At 38.2% G+C, this 24,629-nt stretch overlaps 1 protein-coding gene across 1 annotated transcript in view; it reads right to left on the reverse strand.

Annotated features, from left to right (window-relative positions):
• chst8 (carbohydrate (N-acetylgalactosamine 4-0) sulfotransferase 8) overlaps positions 1–24,196 on the reverse strand; it is a 107,539-nt gene extending 83,343 nt beyond the window's left edge. The window contains exon 1 of the mRNA XM_026294056.1: positions 24,037–24,196. Within this exon, the coding sequence (XP_026149841.1) occupies positions 24,037–24,196 (160 nt within the window). The remainder of the gene's footprint in view (positions 1–24,036) is intronic.
• Between the last annotated feature and the right edge of the window lie 433 nt (positions 24,197–24,629).

Genomic DNA, 24,629 nt, shown 5'->3' on the forward strand with positions numbered 1-24,629 from the left:
GTCCCTACTCTAAGTCCTTCACTCCTGCCCTTCCTCTTCCTACTCCCACCCACGAACATGCCTTCCTCCTCTCCTTCTTCGACCAACAGTAGTCCAATTTCCACTGGCACCCTGTAGGTCAATAGCACCAGTGGCGGTCGTTGTTAACTCGGGCCGCGACCGATCCGGTATGGAAGTCATATTTGTGATTCGCATGTTTGATTTGGCTTAAACTTTACGTCAGATGCCCTTCCTGACACAACCCTCTGCATTTACCCGGACTTGGGACCGGCACATGAAGACACTGGAGTGTGCCCCCCTGTGGTTGGATTGATATGGACATGGCTATATGGACTAAAAATATGCATGTTCGGTTCAACCCATGAAATGTGCAAACTTGGGGTCGCAATGTGTCTCTCTCTACTGGTTGCCTGGAAACTTGACATAGCACGAGCCGTATTTAGCACTTGCTTGATTTGAAACACCTTTAAGTACCCTTTTTGAGTTTTTGCACTTATGTTTATTTATGAATTTAATTATTCTATTTTCCTTTACATATTTTTAAAGTATTCCCATATGTAATACTGTTTTTCACACATCTGCATTGATTCTGAAGTAGTTATAATCAGAATACATTAGCTGTGTCTCACTTCAGGGACACATCCTTCAAAGGATGCCGTCTAGAAATGAACCAAAATGAGACAGCTTAGTCTACGAAGGATGTCCTATTTGCGTGACGAACTGTTACCGCTCCTACCATTCAGTCATGGCTTAGCAACCTTGACAGTCAGTGGGACCACTAAGCTAATTCACAGATTCTCCACTTGTGTCTACAATATTCCCCTACCCTACAAAGAATGCTGGGATAGTTGCTCAGAGTAAGGCTGCATTGCTCGGCTGCCTTTGAAGGAGCCTTCGAAATAGGACAGCCTTGTCGCAACACTGTGATGCAATCAGTTTCTTAGAAGCAGCCTTCAAAGGATGCGGCCCCTGACTCAGGATACAACTATTATCTCTATTTAAGATGCATATGTTAATACTGCTAGTTACTACCTAGCTTGTATCAATCTTTGCTGTCATCAGTCTTGCTATTTGTATCATTACAAATTTTACACATGTAAAACGTTTGACTGACTAGCAGAGGTAATGTAACCTCAGTGTCACACACATATACAGTTTTACTGTATGACACATAATAATTACTACTTTACGAACAACTGCTGGCGAGAAAGCTCACAGCAGGGTGTTAATTAATAAATCTCTGTATTTCCATCCCATAAAACCTCAGAAGGCACATTGGCAGCGGCAGTGACAATGTGAATCAAAAACATTAATTATTTTGTGTGACAAACAATAAATATACAATAAATGTGCTGAGATTTTTATGCCTGTAGTCTAGAAATACTGTGACAACATAATGGTATAGGCATTAACAGTTAATACTGACAGATGTACCATTTCAGTACATATTGACAACAGAGAAGCCGAGCAAAACAAACAGTGACACACAGCCTATACTCTCTCATAACTGCAGAGCATTTAAAAATAAACAGAAAAAAGGCACACATACTGAGGAATTGGTGCAAAAGTAATAAAATAATCATGTAAAAACTTACATGTCATATTTGATCCCAGGCTGTGGCTCTCAATTTAGTTTTGCACAAAGGAAGGCTCAGTTTTTGTCTGTGGTTTAAAAATAGATTTTCATTAATACCGTGCATGACAATATTAATTGTGTCAAACCTCCAACAAAGTGGAGGAGGGGAGTGAAGCAGCCTGTCGTATTCAGAAAACACTGTATTGTAGCTGCTCTTTGATAAAGCCACTCTTCAGCAAACAAATAGATGCAATAACTCCAGGCCTCAAACACAATGGGCTCTTTCCAAAGAGAGGAATCAAATAAATGGAACAAACTGACTGAAAGTGATATGTCACTATATTAGATGCCTCTGTGTCAATATTAGATGCTAATGTAAAATCCCCACTATAGCCTCATGGTCAGATTTAGCATTGGGGTTAACGGTGACTTTGTGTCATATTGAGATATTCTGTTTAGGGGGTCATACTAAGTAAACTACTTCACATACTCTAACTGTAATAGTAGAATACAACGCTTTAGGCTATGTGCCTTTGACACAATGCAATTCATTCAGGTTCATGTTCTCCTACGTTGTCTTTCTGAGACAGACATGTAGCCTCAACAGAGATTAGACACAAATGAAAGAACATTTAAAAGAAGCAAACATAATCCCTTGGATTAAGCAATTCCAGGGCAGTCTTTTTCATATAATTTTTTGTACACATTTCACTGTGTATTTTATATTTTCATGACACAAAAACAGGATATGCTGAAAAAGTATCATTTGAAGTGGCCATAAAGTACATAGTACAGGCAAATAATGGATATAATTAGAAACCCAAGCCACTGAGAAACAAAAGAGAGTCAATAACACGAATGTAAAGACACACCAAAGTAGATCCAAAAAAATCCCTTCAATGCCTCATGGAAAGGATGAGTATTTTTCATTGTCTCTGTGGCGCCTTTCCTATTGTCTCCTTAACTTTAGCAGGACTGATAATGCAGACGTGATTTATCACTGGTCAGCAGAGAGGCTACTGATCCCTGAAAGAGGTTTACGTTTCTATGCATTATTCAAAACTTTTTAAAATCTGCCACTTTAGGATTACGGGGGGGAATGCTTAGTTCCTTTCCAAAGGCTTATCACAAATCTGCATTCTTTTTCTCCACTTAGTTTGACCATTGAAACCATGAATTAATGTGTTCAGCAGCAAATTCAAGTATATTATATAGTATATATAGTATATTCACACAAGAAAAAGATTTTTTTAATCTGTGATCTGTGCGACATCATCCTTTGGGACTAATAGTGCATTGTGTACTGTAGCTATATTTGTCCAGAATTAGAAGCAGATATCATGGTATAATCGTATTAGTAACAATGCTATGATTTCTGTGCTGTGCTTCCATCCCACTCATCCTTTTTGATTGTGCCAACAATGTTAACAGCTGTAACAAGAGTGAGCCCAATCGATCAGGCTATGTTATGAGAGGCTTGTTGCAGTTGCTGGTGAGCATCCATAAAGGAGCAACAGAGTGAGAGGAGCCATGTGTTAATGATGTGAGTAATTAAACAGGGGGATATTGAGCCTGCTGACCCCTCTGGCCCTACTGAGCACAGGGACCAGAGAGACACAGACCATGAGGCCAAATTACGTTATAAGACAACTCATTAGATGAGCTTGGCTGTGCTGGAAGGACTCACCCATTCTTCATGCTCCCCTCAAACCTATTGTCATTCACCTACAAACACTGATGATTGTTTATTATTGATTTAATATGATTATTATTAATTTAACAGTGACAGTGTGTTTCATTCTAATAAAGGGACTTTAAAATTCAACAAAGAATGATGGTAAAACCTGATCCCAGCATAAACAAGAGGAACTGCAATTTCAGTCAAAGAGGGATTCCTCACTTAGACAGCCAAGTGTGCAAATAGGTGCCAAGAGAGGAGAGAACAATATCATGAGATAAAAGGACAAGTGAGACAAGGAGGAACACGATACGGGAAGAAGGGGCCAGCGCCGATGTCTACAAAAACAAAGGAGGCAAGGAGGCACTTACATCCACTGCCAGAAAGTAAGTCTGTCAGAGGTGGGACTTAACATAAGTGTGTGCCTATGTAATTATCAAGGACAATGACAAATTATTAAGGAAATGTTTCAGAGAACAGGGATGGGTAAACGCTAAAATTTCTGATTATTTAACATATGAAATTCAGCATCTTCAGTGGTGCGTTAGCCATAATCCACTTTAAATGCACATTTATTTCTGTTCTCTTAATACAACATAGTATGTTATATTATTCAGAAGAACAATTTCTGCTAAAATCACTGCAATATGTACATGCAAAAACAAAATAAAAACACTGTACATTATGCAGGCTGTGTTTTCACTAAATTGTATACAGGTTATTGCATCATGAGCTTTTCTATGAATGTTTGAATGTTTAATTATTCATAATTATCACATCAGGAGTTACCACATGGTAATTGAGATAATTATTGAAAATTAAACAGTAATTTGCGGTACTGTTTGTTACTGTGAAAAATAAAATAGTTCTAATGTGTTTAAATGTGCTCCACAGGTGGTGGCTTATGGACTACACCATCTCTGGGCAAAAACATAGACAGGAGCAAAATGAAAGATGTTTTTATTCATTTTTTACGGTTACGGTGACACACTGAGAAAGAGAAGGCAGGGAGCTGACAGATCAATCCCACACTGGAGATAACTTTATCTCACTATGGCCAGTGACAGATAAGATGAGGTAAGTTCAATAATAATATATTTTATATGTGTTTTATGTGTTTTTGATTAATTCTGAGCTATTCTTTTTAGCACCACACTCACAGTGACTTTTGAAACACTGCCATAATGGGAATTTGTACTTTGCTTTTTTTTTTCTTTTTTTAAGTTAGTTGAATTTTTTTGTCACTCTGCTGCAATGTATCATGTGGTTTCCAGCAAAAATTAATTTTTCACACACTATTTGTTCCGTGAATGGGCAGAATGTCAGTGGATCTATCCAGAGAATAAGGACTGCATTACTTCAGGTGTTTTACCGCCACAAGGTGATCAGTAAGAGCAGACAGAATAGGGATCTTTACACATATAAAACCCATGGTCATCTCCTGGTTCAGAAAACTCTCCTACCCATTAAAGAGAGTGTAAAAAGAAAAGCCTACCTAATTGACCATTCAAATTTGGATATGGTAATCATCTCTGTGATGTGGTAACTGGCACAGAGACACTCCAAACATGACAGGTGCAGTACTGAAAAGGGAGCCAGATAAAATCTTTTCTTTCACCACATTGCTAATTTATTGCAGTCCAGCAAAGGCTCATTTATTTATTGACAGATCTTCTTCAAATATTAGCAGATGCAAATTAGGAAATCTATTGTGGCATCTGGCAGCATCCTATTTTGTGTAGTGTCATTCTTCCTAAATGAACACTGAGATCTCAATAGATCATGCAAGATCTGCAAATTCATAAAACATATTTATATACAGTAAGTGAGTGTGTGCATACTCTGTACCTCTACATTTGAGTTTAATCCTATGGGAGTGAGGACATTTGGAACGTTCTCACACCCCAGGTTGAGGGTTTAGACTTAAGGGTTTAGGGTTAAGGTTAAAATTAGGTTTAGGGTTTGAGTAAGGGTTGGGATTAAGCATTTAGCTGTGATGGTTAAATTTATGGTAAGGAGCCAGGATATGCCTTATGTTCAGAGGTATCCTCACAAAGACACTAGTACGAGTAGAGTATGTGCTTTTGTGTGTGCTTAAATCTTATTCCCAGTATAGCAGGAAGAACATATATTTAAAAAAATCCAAAGCAAATCTACAAATAACAAGGTGTGAACCCCCTCCACCCCCCCACCCACAGAAATATGATCCCATCAGCTGTGAGAGAGTTTGAAAAAAATTGCATTAACACCTCTGTGCTGACAACACAAGGAAATTAAATCACCATTTCTTCACCCACACTCAGATTTTTTACTGTTAGAGGTACATACTCCCTACAACAGTCATAATGTAAAGTAATGCTTTAATACAACATCATTGTAATTTAGTGGCACCTTTGTTTATGAACTGTCCACTGTGGTGCTGTGGTCACATTTCAAAGCAATCACACTTGCTAGGCTGTCAATCAGAATCAAAACCTCCTTTTTTTTGGCCAAATAAGGAATTTGACAGTAGTTCTCAATGTGCTTTGTAGTGACCAAGAATATACATAAAAATATAAATAAAATAAATGAACTGTGCAAAGAAAGAGCTTCCAGATAAGTGTTGTTATATTTACAAATATGGAAATATAAGTATTTACACATTCACAAGCTGCTCTGATCTAGTGTGACAGCATTATTCACACTATGAAAAAATATAAAGCATTTTTATATGATGATTCTTGTTTATTACCTTGTACCAGTATGAACAGCAGATGGTAGTTGCAAGGAAATGATCAAATAAAATTGTATAAAGATGATTTCTGCTGTCACTGCTGTTATTTGATTCTGAAAACATGCTATATGCTGATCTAACAGTTTTCTTTTGGCTATTGATCAAACCAAGTCCATACTCTGCTCTGTAAACAACATAATGTAGTTTCTATACAACAATGATTTTGCCAGAAAAGAAATAAAACACCTTTTTTTCAGAAATTTAGAATAACTAGTGTAAAAATTGTTATTGGCAACTGGCTGTCGGAAAGCAGCCATAAACAGAGGAAGAAGTCAGAGAAAACTACAGTGCTTTGTTTTCACTGACCAATGAGTATCAATGAAACTACAGCAGGAAAGATGTTTTGGTCTCAAATCTCTCCAAAGAGGCATTCATTCTGTGCCATCCACATCTATCAGCATGACGATAAGCACACCATATTCCTGGAGCATTACTGTGGAGATGACAGTGGCAGATTAAGCTAGGGGTCCCTAGAGGCAGAAACTAGGCGTGGCCCACCATGCACGCACACAGACACCCACATGCACACTTTTAACATCAAGGTCTGCCTTTGTCTCCAAGACATCTTCCTGTTTCCAGGATAAGGACTAAGCTTAAATCAGGAAATGCGGCACAGCAGGTCTCTTTCTTCAAACATCCCACGCTCGTTTCCATGCAGAGATGGCCTAAAACTGACACCGACAACAGGAGCCTCATTAATCTTTATAGCAGCTTGAGTCAGAGTTTCCTTCTACTCTGCCTGTTTGCTAGGTGGCATATTCAGTTGAGAGCCCTATTCAACATCTTGGAGGTGTAGCATGTTGTCACAGCAAAAGACTGACAACATGGTGGGAAGCAGATGAAAGGCAAACAGGACGAGCATTTCAATACAACCTGCGTGAAGGCAATTACAGAATTAACAGGTTAAGGAGGTCTGGAATCTTCCTTTTGTATTTCCTGCACCTGTGCCTGTGACCCTGCATACTGCAGTGCAGCTTAGGCTGTTAGCACAGAGTTTGTGTACTTAGACCACTGTCAGGATGGAGACCCATTAAGGCCTGCCTCTTGTGAATAGCTGGACTCTACATGCACAGTAAAAGATGGTGAAAAAAAAAAAGATTGTATTTATTAGCACCATTGTTTTTATTGCAGTGAAACCTGCCATGTTCTAAAGATTTTAAACACACACAAAAGGGCACTAAGAAGGCATAATCGAGGCAATGCCCCAGTTCTGTCACAATGTTCTCTCACTGAATCCTCCCTGCTTTATTTCGCGGTGCTTTGTTGCCTGCCTCGCCTGTGAGAATCAATCAACTCTTCACACCTGGGTTATGATGGCCCCCACTCGTCACTCTGTTTACTGTAGCATTGTTAGAAGAAGAGACTTTTGTAAACAAATTCAAATAGACAGAAGTTGACTATCCAATTATATTGGCGCTAAAAAGAACAGAAATCATAATATTCATTCATGAGTTATAACAAACAATAATAAAAATGATGTAATAATGATGGGATAATGATAAATGCCATTATTTGTGAGAGCCATTTTAGTTTAGTTTCTTTGAATTCAGACTATTTGAATAAAATATATTTCTAAAATACTGTTAGCTGATCTCTAACTTTTTCCCTCTAAATCACATAAAACTTATAGTGAGAGAAGACATGGACTAAAACAGCCTGCAGAGGATGTGTGGAATAAAAAGCAGAATAGGTTTCTTCCATACACGTGAGCAGAATTCTTATTCTTCGTTAAGGGTCAGCAGCTGTGACCTGGCTCCACTCTTGGTGGCAGATCCAAATGTCTCCGGGAGCAAAATGACAAAGATTAACTGTCCCTTGGAGCTTGAAGGCTCATAATTAATGCTGCCTCACTTCCCTCTGTGCCTCTGCTGGGAGGGGGATTGACACTGAATTGATACGAGTTGCCATTTAGGGGTCAGTTGTACCATGATGGTACAGACAGTGCCAGGCACGTATTTGTCAGGTTTAAGTCTACATTGATCTGTTAGTGGAATCTTTAATCGGCATGTTCTCATCTAAAGGAAAATTAAATTCTTTTTGATTGCCAGTGAAGGATACTTTTTACCCCGTGGATAGAAGCACTATTGTATTTTAGTTTAAAAAACATAAATTAGTAGGTATAAGTCATACTGGGAAGAAATAGGGAGCATTCAATTTTTATTTATTTATTTTTTTCCTTTCAAGCAAAAGGCGAAAATAAATAGACACAGCAGGCTTTGACAGGTCTTTGGTGGAGCCTTACGTTTTTTTAATGTGGTGTTGGGTCTGCTGGCTGTAGGCTGAGTGAAACATGCTGAGTGGTGCCAGTCACTATGTGGAGTACAGTGCAGTAAACAGCCTTAGAAAAAGGGTGGCTTTGAAAGGCTCCCTCCTACCTCTGAGTGGGCTCTGCAAATCCCTCCATTGAAGTGGGCTTATTTCTTAACAGAGCTCCTACCATTTTGTATGGATCCTCTGGAATCCTCTTTGCACATAAACACCCACAATGAAATTGGTAAAAAAAAAAAAAAAAAAAGAAGGAAATGTTCTGTCATGAAATATAGTCTGATTCATAATCAATACATGGGGGTGTGAAAAGTGGGGTCCTATTTTCTGTGTCGTGACTGTTTGAACATACCAATAAGCTAAAGGGCCAGTGAGACATAATATACAATATAGTGGAGTGAGTGTATCAGTTCCAGTGAAGGTGGACTAAACCCCCATCAGCATGATGGGAGACAATTCTACTTTATATATGAAGGTTGAGTCCTATGGCCTGTGCCTCACCTAAGTCAGTTTTCATAAAACAAGCAGTGGCCTGTTTTATGGTACAGGAAGACAGAATGCCTCAAAGACAGAGATTTCAGGGAATAAATAAAAGGGGATCTATGTCTAATTCTCTGTCATGCCAGCGTCCGAGAAAATTGGAAATGGGTAGTGAACAGCTCAATTTGTCTTGATGTAATTTAATGGCCTGTACCTGTTATGGCTCAGTCTAATGCAGTAAAACACAATATGAAAAAAAGCTTCTGACTCAGGGAATCTGGCTCCAAACTGCATGGCAGCTGCCTGAAAGCTTTTCAATTTTAATTTTCTGTGAACGCTGTGTTAAAAGGGCCTAGCATATAAGGCAAAAACTGGGGAAAATGGAAAAAAGCACAGACACATCTCTCTGTTTCACTTTACCTCAAATGTGTCTGATACGATATGCTCAAATGATGACTGTTAAAGAGAAAAAAAATGATAGGAGCAGTTTTTTGGATCACATTTCCTTATTTGAAATTGAAGTTAAGAAATTCATTTATGCGTGAAACATTACATACTTTTAAGAACAATAAGCACTCATTTTTCATTTCATGAAGGTTTCCTCATCACTGATGTGGTCATTGTCTGACAGTATTAATAGAGTCAGCATGAGCTTAGATTGTTGGGCTGTATTCTCTGTACTGACATTAATGGCCTCTCATTGAGTTGTTGAAGGCCATTAGCTAAAAAGGACGAAGCTTTGGAGCTGAGATAAAGTGGGAAGATGTATTGCATTGTGTAATGGCTGGGATTTCAAAGAAAGTGTCCCACTGGGTACTTACTGATTGTATATAGGAAAATAATTCAGATAAAACAAGTTAGTTGATTATAAAATGGCGCCTGAATAAATTTTAAGGAAGACCTGCTAATGTTCTCTGCACCAAATATATAATGAATTCACTAAACATGATAATGTAAAACATATTTATCTAGTGTTGCATTGGAACCCAGACCACAATAATTTCAGTTTTACAAGTTAAACATAAATCAGCAGGAGAAAATATGCATCACACCTGTTTTAGGTAACTCCTGAATTTTCTTCACTTTTACCAAATCTATCATTTCTGTGTCCTTGTGGAGTGCTTGGGATTTAAGTGTTGCACATTAGGACAACTCAGCAGTAAATATTATATGAAAGGAGAAGAAAGTATTACCTATGTTGCCCTAATTTTTCAGGCATACAAACATGACAACTGACACAATCTTGATTCTTGCTTGGCCTTAAAATGAGAAGCTGGACAGTAATGAATAAAAACATCCTCATCCAGGATATGTGATTGTAAAATAATCATACAAGACCAATAACAGGATCTTCAATCTATATAATTTCCTTTCTTTGTCTCACTGGTTTCACTTACATCAGCCATTAGCAGCGACACACTCATTACCAGACCAGTAACCCAGCCGCAAGCCAGGAAATTGAATTTTTTTTTTTCCAAGGCCAAGCTCATACAGTTTTCAGTACTTGGCAACCACTGTCACTGTCTGATCAGAAAAGTGATCTCTGGTTTACACCTGAAAATAGGTATGAACAGTATTTTGGCAGTGAATGTGACAAGGAAAAGTCTGCCTCATAACTTACAGCACTGACTGTAAGATGTTATCATTTTTAACACTATAAACAAGTTAACCCAATCCAAATTGCATGGCTCTAAGGGAAGGTAATGTCAGTTGTGCTCTGGTTTAGTCTGATCCACATTTCAACAACTAGTGGACAGGTTACCATGAACTCTGGTAGATATTCAGGACCAGCAGACATTCATGGACAGTAGGATGAATGCGTTAATGCACCATGTTCTGCTGTAGGTTATCTGCCCCAAAACCACTTAGTGTAGTGATGTGCTTAAAACACAGAAAAAAACTCTGTTGCATTAACAAGTATAGGAGTAAAACACAAGCCATTATGTGGACTGTGTAGACAACTGGATTGATCCATGTATTTCCAGGGATCTGAAATTTTACCAGCCTAGTACATCACATCCCTGGCCAAAGTAAATAACTGTCTTTTTGTGCCTAATATACATTTTTTCCAGTATTTCATTGAGACAATAAGATATTATCTTGAATATAAACTTAAACAGGCCAGAACCAAATTTTAAGCAAAAATATTTTAATATATTGATCAGCAATTAATACATTTAGATAAAATTTTATAAAACTGTCAAAGCCAGGAGTCTTGATCTCTCTTGCTGTACACATGTATTTCATGTTGTCTTGTTGTCAGTACTTTTGATTACAAGATATCCAAAAGAGCACCAGATCAAAGTAATTTCTCTCTCAGCCAGCTGTTGGGAAAACAACTATTTCTTATAATATGACTGGTGTATTAAGATCAATAGCCTGAGGTCCAAAAGGGAAGATCCTGGTCTAAAATCAGAAATCAAATAGTCTAAAATAGCTTCTGAGTGACATGTCTCTACCTTAACTACTGAGACTGTAAGTGGCTTTTTATAGATTAGATTTTTATAGGTAGATTCTTTACTCTACCTGAAAAACAACACCCATGCAAATAGGGAGAAAAAAAAGTGTTCTGCCCATATTAATAGGTAATATGATCAAAGATGCCCCTGCATGTTTTATTACCCATCTGGCAGCTCTGTTGGGTAATTTAAAGTTGTAACACTTAGGAGAAACAAAAAGAGTGGGAGTTGAGGGAGGGCATAAGGTTGATGAGAGACAGAGAGATACAGTAGGTATGGGCTATTAGCTGTATTGCAAACTGTTTGTTAAAATGCTGGATAATGCCCAGGTTGGATTGATTTACGGGCTGCAGCCTGGTGACAGCTCCCATATCGCAGCCTCACTGCCCACTGAAGTGTGCATTAGGACTTAGTGTTGGCAGCAATATGGCTTTTACATTTAACAATCTGTGCCCAGATGGAGTAGAAGGGCTCTAGAGACAAGCTGACAGAGGGGAGCCTCCCATCACTTGTCAGTATTGTCAGGGGCAATGCCTTATTATCCCCAGTCCATTGGCTGCTATTCATGTCATTTATCATTCACATCACCGTTTCCTTGTGGCTCACATCAGAGAGAGAAACAAGGTCTGGAGGGGATATATGTATATAAATATGTTGAAAATTGGCTCACTATGGATTCCTTAACTCATGCAGACCTCTTTGTTTGGTGGCAGACAGGTGGCTTTTGTGCATCTCCCAGCAGGGCCATGGGTCTTTCCATCAATGGCATGCCATTCAGGAGATAAGCATCAGCTGGTGGCTCACTCCACTGACACCTCCACTTCCTCTCAGAGTCAGCAGATTACATTTTAGAAGCTGACAGCTTGTTATCACTTTGGATAGCAGGAGGGCTTAATCTTTTGTTCTTTTCTGGCTGGGGGAGGGCTGGGGATGGGCTGAGGAATCGCCAGCTCAGGCCACTGATTCCACCGACTTCCCTCCTTGTGCCCTCTGCTGTGACACACATGGTGAATAGGCCACTCTCTCCTCCACTCTTTTCATCTTCCTCTAAGAGTGCCTGCACTTTGTAGAGGGATTACAGTGATGGAAGCCTCAGCAGTGCACAATGATATCCATTCAACATGTCTGCCTGGCAGACAGGGGATAGGTTCAAGTCTGATTTGATAATGGGTATGCTGGCTTCAGTCTGCAGGGATGGATCATGGCTCCTAAAGCAGGGCTTGTCCTTTGGGAACAATCATGTGAAATCCCTCACAGAACAATATCCACAACCATAATAGGGGCAGAGAACGGCATGGGTCGTGGACACTATTTTACCTCAGATACTGTAGGACACTGTTCAGGGGAAAGCTTTTTATTTACTCAAGTTACAGCAAAAACAGGCTACTGACAAACAAATTTTACAGTGGACTGTAAAGACCAGATGGTTTGATGCCACGCTTCCACAAAAGAAAACATAAAATGTCTTTTGTTACATACTGACCTTGATATTGCAGCTGGCCATGCAGCTGCCTTTTGTTTAAGTTCATGGTACACTGGATAATCTTCATTTTTGTGGCTCAAAGATTTTGCTGCAGAAATCTGAAAACCATCTGTCTATGAACAGATAATTAATAAAGTTCTGCGTTCAAGCACAGATAAACCTCACTATTCAGTTTAGTTCACTAAACTACTGAGGTGGGACAGATCTTTTAATAAGTGATTGGACACTTACATATCTCATGACTATCTTTGGGAGAGAGTCACGCAGATATTAATTGACCAGTTAACAGAATGATGGAACAGTTCTGTCATCCTAACAATAACCCATCTTGCATAATCTTTCCTTGCTAAGCGGATAACTCGAGCAACCTTGAACATTGGCATTTATTATCGCTGCTTTGCTTTTGAAGCTCAAAGATGTCTCCTTGGTGAGAACTGTGGTTATATAACCTCCCTCTCTCCTCCCACTCTCTCTTTGTATGTCTCTTCCTGTCTATGGCGTTTGCTCCTCTGTAGCCTACTGAAAGATGGCTACAAAGCTCAATCTTACAAGCTTTTTTGGTCGGGAGTACTTAAGACAAGGTTTTCTGATTTTCTGATGTGTTTGCGGTGGTGAAGACAAGTTTTCTGACAAGAATTATGTTTGATATGAACAGGCTCATACAGAGGCAGTGACATTAGAAAAATCATACAGCTTATGCAACCCATCAGTGCTGTCTGATGAAATTAATTCTACAAAGATTCTTTCCGTCAGGCAGACATAGGCATAGACAGTAACCTCACCAACTTTCAGAAAAGCTGAACTATTCCTACAAAAAGCTGACTTTTCCCTATAAACACTGAGATAATTGATTTGAGTGAATACTCCAGAAATGAACAAGTCACTGAGATTACATATTAAAATATTACAGGTATGCCCCCCGAGCTGTGGCCTGTATGGTTGACCTGTATGTTCAATGCGACTAATTACTTCTGTGTCTTTCTATTTACTAAGGGGAGGGGGCCTGACATGGTATCTTGTGTCACAAGATTAAATTAGGCTCAAATTTAAAGTTCGGAAACTTTTTAACAACTGTCTCCTTTAAAAACAGCTGATACACGTCACCTCACATCTAAACCATGACAGCAAAGAAAGACATACTGTTAAATGTGTGTGAGTGATTAGAATTGCATAGCCATCTATACTATGCAACAATAATTATGCCCTGTGGTACTGTACATTAAAATGCATAATTTCTGCTGCATAGCAGGTTTTAAGACTTGAGAGCTTTTGTACTAAGTCAAAGAAATAAAAAATGAAGTCCCTCCCATTTTGTTGGAATTAAAGCAAGCATGTGTGCTTTGGCTCAAATACAGTCATGCTGCTGTTATTAAACAGTTTTTGAAATGTGTGTTCCCATGGGTAGGTGCCTTGTCCCTGAGATGATTGAAAATTCAGTGTTGGACAGATAGCAGAATGGCTCTGAACACTGACAGCAAGGACCATATCATAGTGAGCAAGAAGCCAAGTGCAGAGTTTAAGTGTCAGAACTCTATGCATCGCTGAGGCTGACCTGTTTTCAATTATTACAAAGGAACACGGTTACAATACAGTACAAGGCTTGTTCTGGACAGATGTCTTGCCAACTGTCTCAGTTGGCATTTTACTGCTTCTGGTCAGTCAGAGCTCAAAGGCACACACTGTAACTGATATGTATTCAATACAAGTGGGAAAAGCAGAAAAGGCACGAAAACAGATGTGACACAAGTCTGTATTGTATTGCAAGCAGATATGGGGTCCATCCTAAACTAGATAAGGTCATTCATTCAAAACTATCAGATATGGACAGAAAGCATGAATTTCAACGTGAACCGTTATGAAAAAACAAACTGCATTACTGTTTACAGCCACAGAGAGTATGTTGAGCCTCAGCTGTGGTTCTTGCAGTGACAAGGCAGTGTGAGAGGCAGCTTCTGTGATTACAGTCTTCAAAGACATTTTCAAAAATCAGCCTCACTGTTGGATCGGCCTGGTGCTCTAGCCCTGTTCTGTTTTATTTCCTTTGGAGTTTTTTAATGTTACCCAGCATGGTATTATGGAAAAGGGCAACCTGAAAGCCCCCCCACCATCAAGAGGACACCCAAGCCATGCTCTGGTGCTCAGTAGGAGCCCTAACCCTCTCTGCTTGTCACTAAAAGATGCACCCTCAACTTAAAAAAAAAAATATCACAGCATATCCTTTCTATTATTATTATTATTTATTATTATTTTGTTTCTGCTTCCTCTCTCTCTTCTTCTTATCCGTCCTCTCATACTGTGCAGTTGCTTTCAAATCTGTGTTTTAAAATTCATAGTTTTTTGAATAGCACAAAATCAACTTGTTTTTTAGAAGAATGGTTCAGTAAAATCACTCTTTAGCCTCAGCTTGGCAGTAATGTCATCTGTGACTGTACCTTCATTCACACTGGGCCAGACAATGTGGAAAAACAAAAGCCTATTCATTTATTTTTTTATTTTTATAAGAAGTGCTTTTCCACTGTCATTTTACAGTTTACTTAAAATAACTATAAAATAAGTACCGGAAAGTGCTCAGTTCCTAGTATTTCTGTTTACACTGACCTCTACTGGAACATAAATGTGAAAAATAAAATTGATTGCCATATAGAAGCCACTGGCCAGCAGGATCAGATGGTAAGGAAAACAGATTATGAGGCAAGGTCCCTATGGCATAACCCTGAGCATTAATGTTAATGGAAAACCATATGACCTTGCAGTTGCCTCTGAGCAGCTCCATTTTAAATCCAATTGACAGAGCACAGGTCTGGAAAAGGCTGGAGAGACGGTGATGCATGCACCTGATAGCCATATGTAAAAATGACCTGCTTTTTTTGTTTTGTTTTGTTTCCAGGGCCCCAGAAGATATCATCTGCTCCCAGGGGCCGAATGTTGAGCAACAGTTGCAGGTTGCTGGGATACCCATCCCCAACGCCAGATCGCAGGTGATCCCAAACACTGTGCAAGATGGCAAAGCTCAGTTTCAATCACTTTGACCATCCAATCAAAGTATGTTGATGCACTTGCTCCAGAGGCAGAATAACTGTTGTTTTCTGAGGGCATATTGTACTTAAAGTTGTGTAAAATCACTGGAATAGAGTTGGCTTTGCCAAGTATTGCTTTTCAGTGATCTTCCTGCCCTGGGAGGAATGAAGGCGATACAACCAGCACAACACAAACAGGCTTTGTTGAAGGAGCTTTGCACAAATAGATGAAAGAATGGAAAGTCAGAGTAAAATAACATTTAGTTTTTTTCCACAAACAACCAGAGGAGGATTTGCATTCAAATACAGTGAGGTTCCACTCCTCTGAGGGTCATCAGCATAATTTAATTACATTAAAAGACCGCTAAATTAGACTTTGCAAACACACAGGGCTTAAGGGATTACTGGACCTCTGACAGAGAGATCAAATTTTACCTTTCAGCACGAAACAATATGCCCTGTTCCTGGCAGACTCCATGTGGACAGAACTAGAGGGCATTCAGATTATTTATTTTATTATACTTTATTCTAAGGAGCCTGCATCTGCATGTTGAAAGGCAGATTATTCCAGAATGAACTCTACACAATCTCAGCCAAAACAACAAACCTCAGTGCATCTAAAGATGTTTATTATCTTAATCACTTCACCTCCAATGCCTCTGAGCTGTCCCTAATATCTCAATATTAGGGACAGCTAAGGGACAGCTATATCAACTGTTAAACTCTCCTGCGTGTGCAGTGGTTTGTCTGCATCTCTTCTACAGTTTATTTTATTTATTAAAAGTCCTTGAAGCCACATTACTTCAGTTTATTGAACACTATGTTTTCTCTGGAGTTGACCAGGTTGCAGTATGGCATGCAGCCTAAATGTTACAACAATGAATCTATTGCTTCTTTTTTTCCTACTTAGTAGCAGTGATAGTAGTAAACTAGACTGAGTTATATCATGGAATTACTCTAAATATAGCAGACATTCAAAGGGAAGAAGTGCAATTTTTTGTTTTGTATTGTCTTTTTTTTACATATTCAGTGAAGATCAGCATTTTCACGCTTTGGCCGTTAATTGTCTACACGTCCTTCTACAGTTAAAGTACATGTCAGCCACGATAGGTAGGAAATAAAATCAAATGTATTGATGAAATGATTTTCATGCTGAATAAGCCTATGTAACATTTTCCAGTGTCATTTCCAGCTTATCACCACTCTAACCTGCTGACATCTGCATGCTTTAGCTGATAAGTACAGCAAAGCTGAAGGCTGAAACCTGCTATATACAGTATATGTGAGTAAATATGCTGTTGTTTATTCCCATGCATTAAAAAATGAAAAAAGAGGATGTTTTGTGTGTAGTAGAAGCCCATTTCCACCCACACAGTCACAGCCAGGCGAGGCCAGCAATGCTGTTTGCAGTTAGGGTGATGTAGGCTACTTTTGTTAAAAGCACTTGACAAATGTCATGTTATTATCACTTACACTAATATGCTAGTAACCACATTTTCACCAACACAATGAAACGGAAAAGATACTTTGTCTCTTCTCCTCCACTTATGGATTGTTCTGTGCTGGGATGTGAGGTGACACTCAAGCTGACCTTCCTCACACACCAGAACAGTTGGTCTTCACTACCATAGTCATCTGAAAAATGCCCAGAGGTGTAAATTTGTGCAGGCAATTTATCTGAACTGCTAGCTCTTCAGGTGTCTCTACTCCCTGAGAAACTGGCTGCTGTTTCTCCAATTGTCCTTAAACAATTACTTGGGAGAGATCAGGGGGAGGCTGTCGCCAGTTAAAGTGCAGTTTTCCTCAGCTACCATTGTGCAGGCCATCTAAACCATAGGATACAAAGCTTTCAAACACACTGCAAGCCAAATAAAGAGGTGGAGAAGGAGGGGGAGGCAGATAAAAGCTGACACCCAATGTATTATAACTTGGCTCTATTAGATATGAGCTTCTGCTAGGTTGAAGAACCATAGCTTAAGGCAAAGATACTGCTTGCTCATTGTGCTTTAGCAAGGGGCCTGGGAAGCCTGTGTAGTCACTGTATTCTGTATACAGCACACAGTTCCTCATGCATGATTTAGTAAACTAGAACTCTTACTAATATTCAAGTAGTGATATAACTGGATAGATAAAAGGATGTGCTTAGACTGCACAACTTACCCTAAGACACACACATTTGAAAAATTCCTAATAATCAAAAGATACAGAAAGTTTGGTAACATAAACAAATGTTGTTCTGCATACTGTTTACATTTGCTTTAACATTTAACAAATAATTATACACATTAGGCTATATAGTGCTCATCCAATTATTACTTCAGGATTACCTTGAAAGAGGGCTGAACAATGGTTTTAATTTGAAGCCTAATATACCCAAGTCTTAGACTAATATACAGTGTAACAGCCTATTTTCATTCCCTTGGTGTCTAATACCTATTGCATCACATAGGGTTTTCAATAGAAAAGAAAGTTAGCATGGTTGAACCTGTGCCTAAACCTAATAATAGTTTTTTTTGTGTGTGTGCGTGTGTGTGTGTGTGTGTGTGTTTTTGTAAAATAAACAATGTCTTTTTTATGCCTAACAGTATCTATGTAGTTTTCATTCCCAAACCCAACCACATATAATATTTGTTCTTCAACTTAAGCACCATAGGTTTTTTACTTAAACATAACCCCATTATTATTATTGTTGAGTACCCTTTTGTCCCTCATACCAATGCTAAAGGATAACTTTGGCGTCAAGTACCGATGCGTTGTTGAATAGTGTCAGTATTTGACACTATGGGATGAGAATGTGTTGAATACAAGCAAGCTTTCTCCCACACTTCAGTGCATTGTCTTGGTGGTAACGTACAGTCACTAAAAAGTAATGGCTCTTACCATCATACTCATCCATGCTTTCCAAAAAGATGTTATGAAAAGCTTATCGTACTATTCTTTATACTGTATATATATTTTGTTTAATAAATAAACATGTAAGTTTACAGTGTAAGCTCACAATTTCATATAATTTCTTAAAAAGCCTCATCTGCGCTTGGCCTCCTACCTCAGCATAAGCATATTCATTCATGTCTGGAAATACAAAACACAACAACATGCCAAAAAAACAGACTTGCACCCGAGGAAATCTGCTTATAGACAGAAATGCAAGCTATGCTGGCTTTGTGCTGGCAAGAAAATAGAGGTCTGAGTCTTGAACTGTGTTATCAGTAGGAAGTGAAGTTTTGCTCTTCTTTAAAACTCTGCAGTGGCAAAACAAAATCATTTTTTCATCAACCTAGCTCAGTCTGACATAAATAAATGCATCAAAGACTGATAATAAAGTATTATGGGTTTAGGATAAATCAGCTAGAAAGATATGTGAAGTGATAGTTGAGGTCACTTTAAAACCACTACATTAATGCATTTAACCCATCTAATATTAATTTCTAAAGACCATTCAAAAATGACAAATTCAAAAACATCAGTGGAAATGCAAGATTGTTATTTAGCTGATTTTAAGCAGATGGAGTGCATATTTAAAGATGGATGCTGTGTTTTATTAATTTTTACCACCCATCTGCCTGTTTCATTGTGAACATTAACAAGTCCTTCAATGATAAAAAAGGCTGTTTGTCATCGCCTTCCAAAATGAACCATGGATGTGTTTGGTTCCTAAACCATTAATGTGTATTAGAGAAATCATTAATTGGGGTTTTTTTTAACCTAACAATGTCACGGTTAAGTTTTGGTTGCCAAGCAACTAAAATAGTTTGAATGATGATGAGAAAAAAACTGGTTGGTCACAATTAGGAAAAGATTATTGCTAAGAGAGCAACAAATCCTACATGCTACACATCAGAATATATAGTTAGTACGTAATTCTCCAGAACAGCATATAATGATTCAAACAGTCTAATTCCACTACCGGCATGATAAGAATTTTAAAAAATGTCACTGAACGCTCCTCCCAAAAAGGTCACAGTTACTACGGCTGCTAGAGGGCTTCAGGGTGACTTCACACGAACGGATTAAAACTAAATGTTCAGCCTGGCTGGCTAAACTAAACAAAACCCACAGTACCATTACCATGAGTACAATATTTTAAAGTGTACAATGTTTTGTCTTCTGTCTTTAAGTTGAATTATCTTTTGCTTACTTTAATTTCATTTAATTCTAGTTTTCATTACTTGTTTTAATATTGTTAATGCTTTCTTATCTCTCTGTGTGCTATATAAATAATGCTGCCTTGCTGTCTCTTGCCTAAGGACAGTATACATTATGTACAGTATGTCAAAAAGAGCATACTTTGTGTTTTAATCATGAATGTTTATGGAAATGTGCTCACTTTAATTAAGTGCAATGTAATATATTTTTCTGACATGGGTTATTCTTAGGTCAAGACTTTCTGTCTTATGTGAAACAAAAGCATAAATCATTAAACTGGAATTTCATCAAAATTAGCCCTAAACTAGAGCTAATCCACCTGTTTTTTTAAGTAAGCCTTTTTGGGGCTTTAAATTGTTTTTAAAAAGGACTGTAAGAGAAAAGCACAATGAAAATAAGTTAATGCGCCTCTTCTACAAGGTACAATGCCTTAAATAAAATAGCCATTGACTGAATCAAGAAGGCAGGTAATGGTAATGAAGGAAGAAAATTGTACTGAATGCGAACATTCGGTGCAGTATCCTCAGGTGAACTGGGGTTATTGGATCTCATTTCAAACAAGGTGTGGAATGAGAAATCATTGCTGACACATCACATGACATTATCATTTCATCCCATTCCTCTCCATGAGAGATTCATACACCGTAACACACGATGCTAGTGGTGATGCTGGTAGTGGTGAAGTGTTAGTTCACTGACAAGCCAATGACAAAACCTACTGAAGTCAATGAATGCTCGACATGAAATCAAGATCAAAATGTTACCATTTTTCTCGACAGTTACAAACCGGAATTCCACATAAAAATAAATAGGATGTAGATCACATAATGTTGTAGCGTGATATGTAAGGTTAGATTTTTCGTCATATTCAACCAATCACGCAGTGTCACATGGTGAGGCATGTTGGAGACATTTTCCTCCAGACAGCTACCCCGAAGAGCATACATCAAATATCAAAACACACATCAATCACGGTTTGTAAATTGAAGTCCAGTGTTCACTGAGCTGCAGAAGGGAGATAGAAAGCCGTGTGCAGTACTGCATCTGTTCATACTCTATGATGCTGGTAGTTTTTTTTCACACATCTGAGTTGACATTCACCTGCAAGTTAACATGAATTGTCAGCACCACTGTAACTGCAGGAGTAAAATAGGACAAAGGGCCAGCTCCAAGGCTGTGGGTGGACATAATCTGAAATTTAGTTGCCCCACCCAGATTCCAAAAAATAAACAAAGTAACTAAAAAAAAAAAAAAAAAAACAGTATAAGACACGTGAAAATGATCACACAGTCTGTTAAAAAAACATCTGTCACTCTACATGTACAAAGCTCTACAGTACAATGCAAAAAATAAAACTAAAACAAAGACAATGTGACTTATTACAACCCAGGTTGATTGCCTGTTTTTTGCCCCACTGGACTCTGCTGTAGTGATGTACAGTAACTGTGTGTCCAGCACCACATTATCATAATTTATATCCCCTACTTAAGATAAGACACTAGTTATAACTGTAAAGTGACTCAATTTGTTATTTAAACAGAACACAGAACAAATGAATACAAACATGCATAAACGCTATTCTTTGAGCTCATTAACTGTCAAGTTCAAGAAAATTATTTTTCAGGGAATAAAAACAAAACACCATCTCAGTAAGCAAGACAAGCTAAGCTACTGAATTTAAAATCAAAAACGTCCCCTGGTTCAACCAACACTGACTAGTGAAAATTATTGACCCCTCACAGAATCCACCAACATGGTAATTGGGCTTTCATACTTGCATCTGTATAAATGAAAGCTCTCAATTTGGCGTGATTTTCAACTGCATGAGCCATGTGCTTACAAACTACAACAGGTCTTGGCTGATATTTATCATGAATAATAAATACTGGTTGTCATGGTTTGTATATTTGTACATTGCGTGCGCTTCTGTGTGTCCTACATGGTTGCATCATTGCAAATGCCTGAAAGCATCTGACAATCAGGGGAATATTAGAGGGTTGGCTTCCACTCTGGTTAAATGGCTCTTATTGCTCAGGAGTGTGACACTGCTCTGATATTCATAATGATTCATTCTGCTGTTGACACACAACAGTGGCGATAGAGATAGTAGATTAGAGCTTCTCTACTGATGAGGGTTTTTATCTCCAGAGAGACTGCTGGACCAGTTCATCTGTTACATCTTACATCTCACTGATTTTTCACATGTAAAACATAACAAAATAAAGTTCAATGTGAACTGCTTGTTGGAATCCATACTGACAAAGTAAAAATAGGAGAAATCTTGCTGAAATCAAAATAAATAAATAAAGTATCACCAATAAGACTAGGGCGTGTGTAAAAAAATCTGAGATCAGTCAAAGAATGGTACAATGATAGCAGCAACACGCGACTAATACTGCTTTTATTTAAGTGGAAAGTGTAGTACAAGCCAAAGGGGCATATAAGCAAGCTGCTGATCTTGTTTCATGAAGGAGCTTAATTTTACACACTCAGGACACCGTTCCATCACAGCTGCTTAAACCTCAATCTCCTTAATGCTAAGTTCCCAGCACAAGCACATTCGATGGCTTTATGAGGACAAAGGTTTGACTCATCTGAAAATTGAATGTATGGCCTCCCTCTATCACGGTGGAAGCTCTGACAGGACCACAGAGGTGGAATGAAAAGGTCAGTTTGTGGGGCACAAATGTCCTGCTTTCTACTTAAACGTCAATACAGCACACACCAAATAATATCTAAATACACACACATCTGTACACACTATGTCTGATTGTTAATGCATCTCCCTGTGTGTGTGTGTGTACATACATGTGTATTTGCACACCTATGCATTGTGATTACATATATAATATGATTGCTTTTTTATGGATATGCATTCATGTGTGTTTGCCTGCTTGTATATGATTACATATATGAAATTTTTTGATATGCTCATATGTGCATTGCTATTCCTGCCTGAATCCATGCACTAGTTTAACTGTATATGTGCATAAAGTATGACTTTCTGTGTGTATGCATGCATTTGCGTGTCTTTAGACATCTTTGTACATTTGTTTTTGTGTGCATATATTACTGTAGTTTGTGTGATTAACTTTTTTCACAGCTATAGGTCTATATCTTTATTGGAGTTAGATTATGTATTATTTTGCGAAAACACAACGTAAATATATATATATATATACATATATATACATTTTGCAGATATACACTTGTAACCACTTCCTTTTTATAACATACTGGCAGTTTAAGGTAATTCTCTGTGATACGACACATAGGAGAGATGATATGGCACTTTGCATTATGCATTTATTGGTCATTACTTTTTTTTTGAATGGCCATGCTCCTACAATAAGCAGCTCAGACTGCTCTGTCTGGCTGCGACTTGAAGCTGTGGCTATAGATATGGTTATTGCTTGGACTACAGCTCCATTTGTGGTTAAATTTATATCTCTGGCTGTATTTTGGCTACTCTATTCTACTTTCTCCTCTTAACTTGTATAAATCTATGTTCTGGAAGCATGCATAATGCATACTGTGGAAACAAATGCCTCCTTTGTGGACAATAAAATCTATCCATCCATCTGCAATGATACAGATCTGCTGAACAGCAACAGCACAAGGTAGGGATGGGGTTCAACAGTATCTTATTAAATCCCATATCCCAGATAATTGTTCTCTGATCACAACCTTCAGCAGTCTGAAACTTAAACACTGGATGATAACTTTTTTGCAATATTGTTGCTGTAAGTTGTGAAACATGTTTTTGCATTGCACAAAAATTAAATCTTGCAGTTCTACATTTTTTCAATTTTTTTGTCATGTTTTTTCTTGCAGAAATATGTTCAGTCACTGAAGAAAAATTGAATTTGTCTAGAGTGCATTACTATAAGGTTTTACTGTACATGCTTGTGACTTTCTGTGTGTCTATGCATGTGTCTTCAAATATTCAGCGTTTGTCAGGTGTTTTTCTTGTTGAAACTTAGTTCAAACTGAATTCGCCCGAGTCTATGAGATTTTTTTCTTTCTTCTTTTTTATTAAAATAAACTGGCTTGAGTTCAGAACAGTCATTTTTTGGGAAAGCACCAGTCCCTGTGTCATTCAAAAACTCATACTGGTTAAAAGTTACTGTATGACATTTAAGGGCAAGTGTAGACTAACCTGGACCTTGGTGCTGGACCATCTCTGACAGATCCTGCTGGTGGATGAAGAGAACCAGGCCGCCAGCAGTGAACAGCAGGAGGAACCAGAGGGAGCAGGGCAGTCTCCTTCTCCGTCCACGCAGGGAGTCCACCACCATCTTCCACTTCATCCACAGCATGATGCGGCGCAGTCGGACACAAATGTAATAAGTTCTGGAGAAAATCGAAGAAAGTGGGAAATAGGAAGAGGGCAGGGAGCAAAAGTGAGTGAGCAAAACAGGCAGTGTGTGCAGTTTATCATTTCTCTGTATAAATATTGCAAAGCAAAATTTATGCTATACAGTGTATGTATAGTCTACAGTATAGTGTAATAGTACAATTTATACTTTTATCTTTTTAGATTCAGATTTTACTATTACAACATATGATCAGATTTTTAAATATGATGCACTGTTGTTGATTCAATTAACAAACACTAAATGCTAACACAGTAATGCGTTAATATAGTAGTATAAAGAACAACAGTCACAGTGGACTTTTTCCTGAATGATCAGTTTAAACTTTAAGTACTTCTGGTATATTTTGCTAAAGATGTATTGACCAATGCAGGCC

The sequence above is a fragment of the Mastacembelus armatus genome, chromosome 3 (assembly GCF_900324485.2).
Source record: "Mastacembelus armatus chromosome 3, fMasArm1.2, whole genome shotgun sequence".
NCBI classification, from domain to species: Eukaryota; Metazoa; Chordata; class Actinopteri; order Synbranchiformes; family Mastacembelidae; genus Mastacembelus; species Mastacembelus armatus.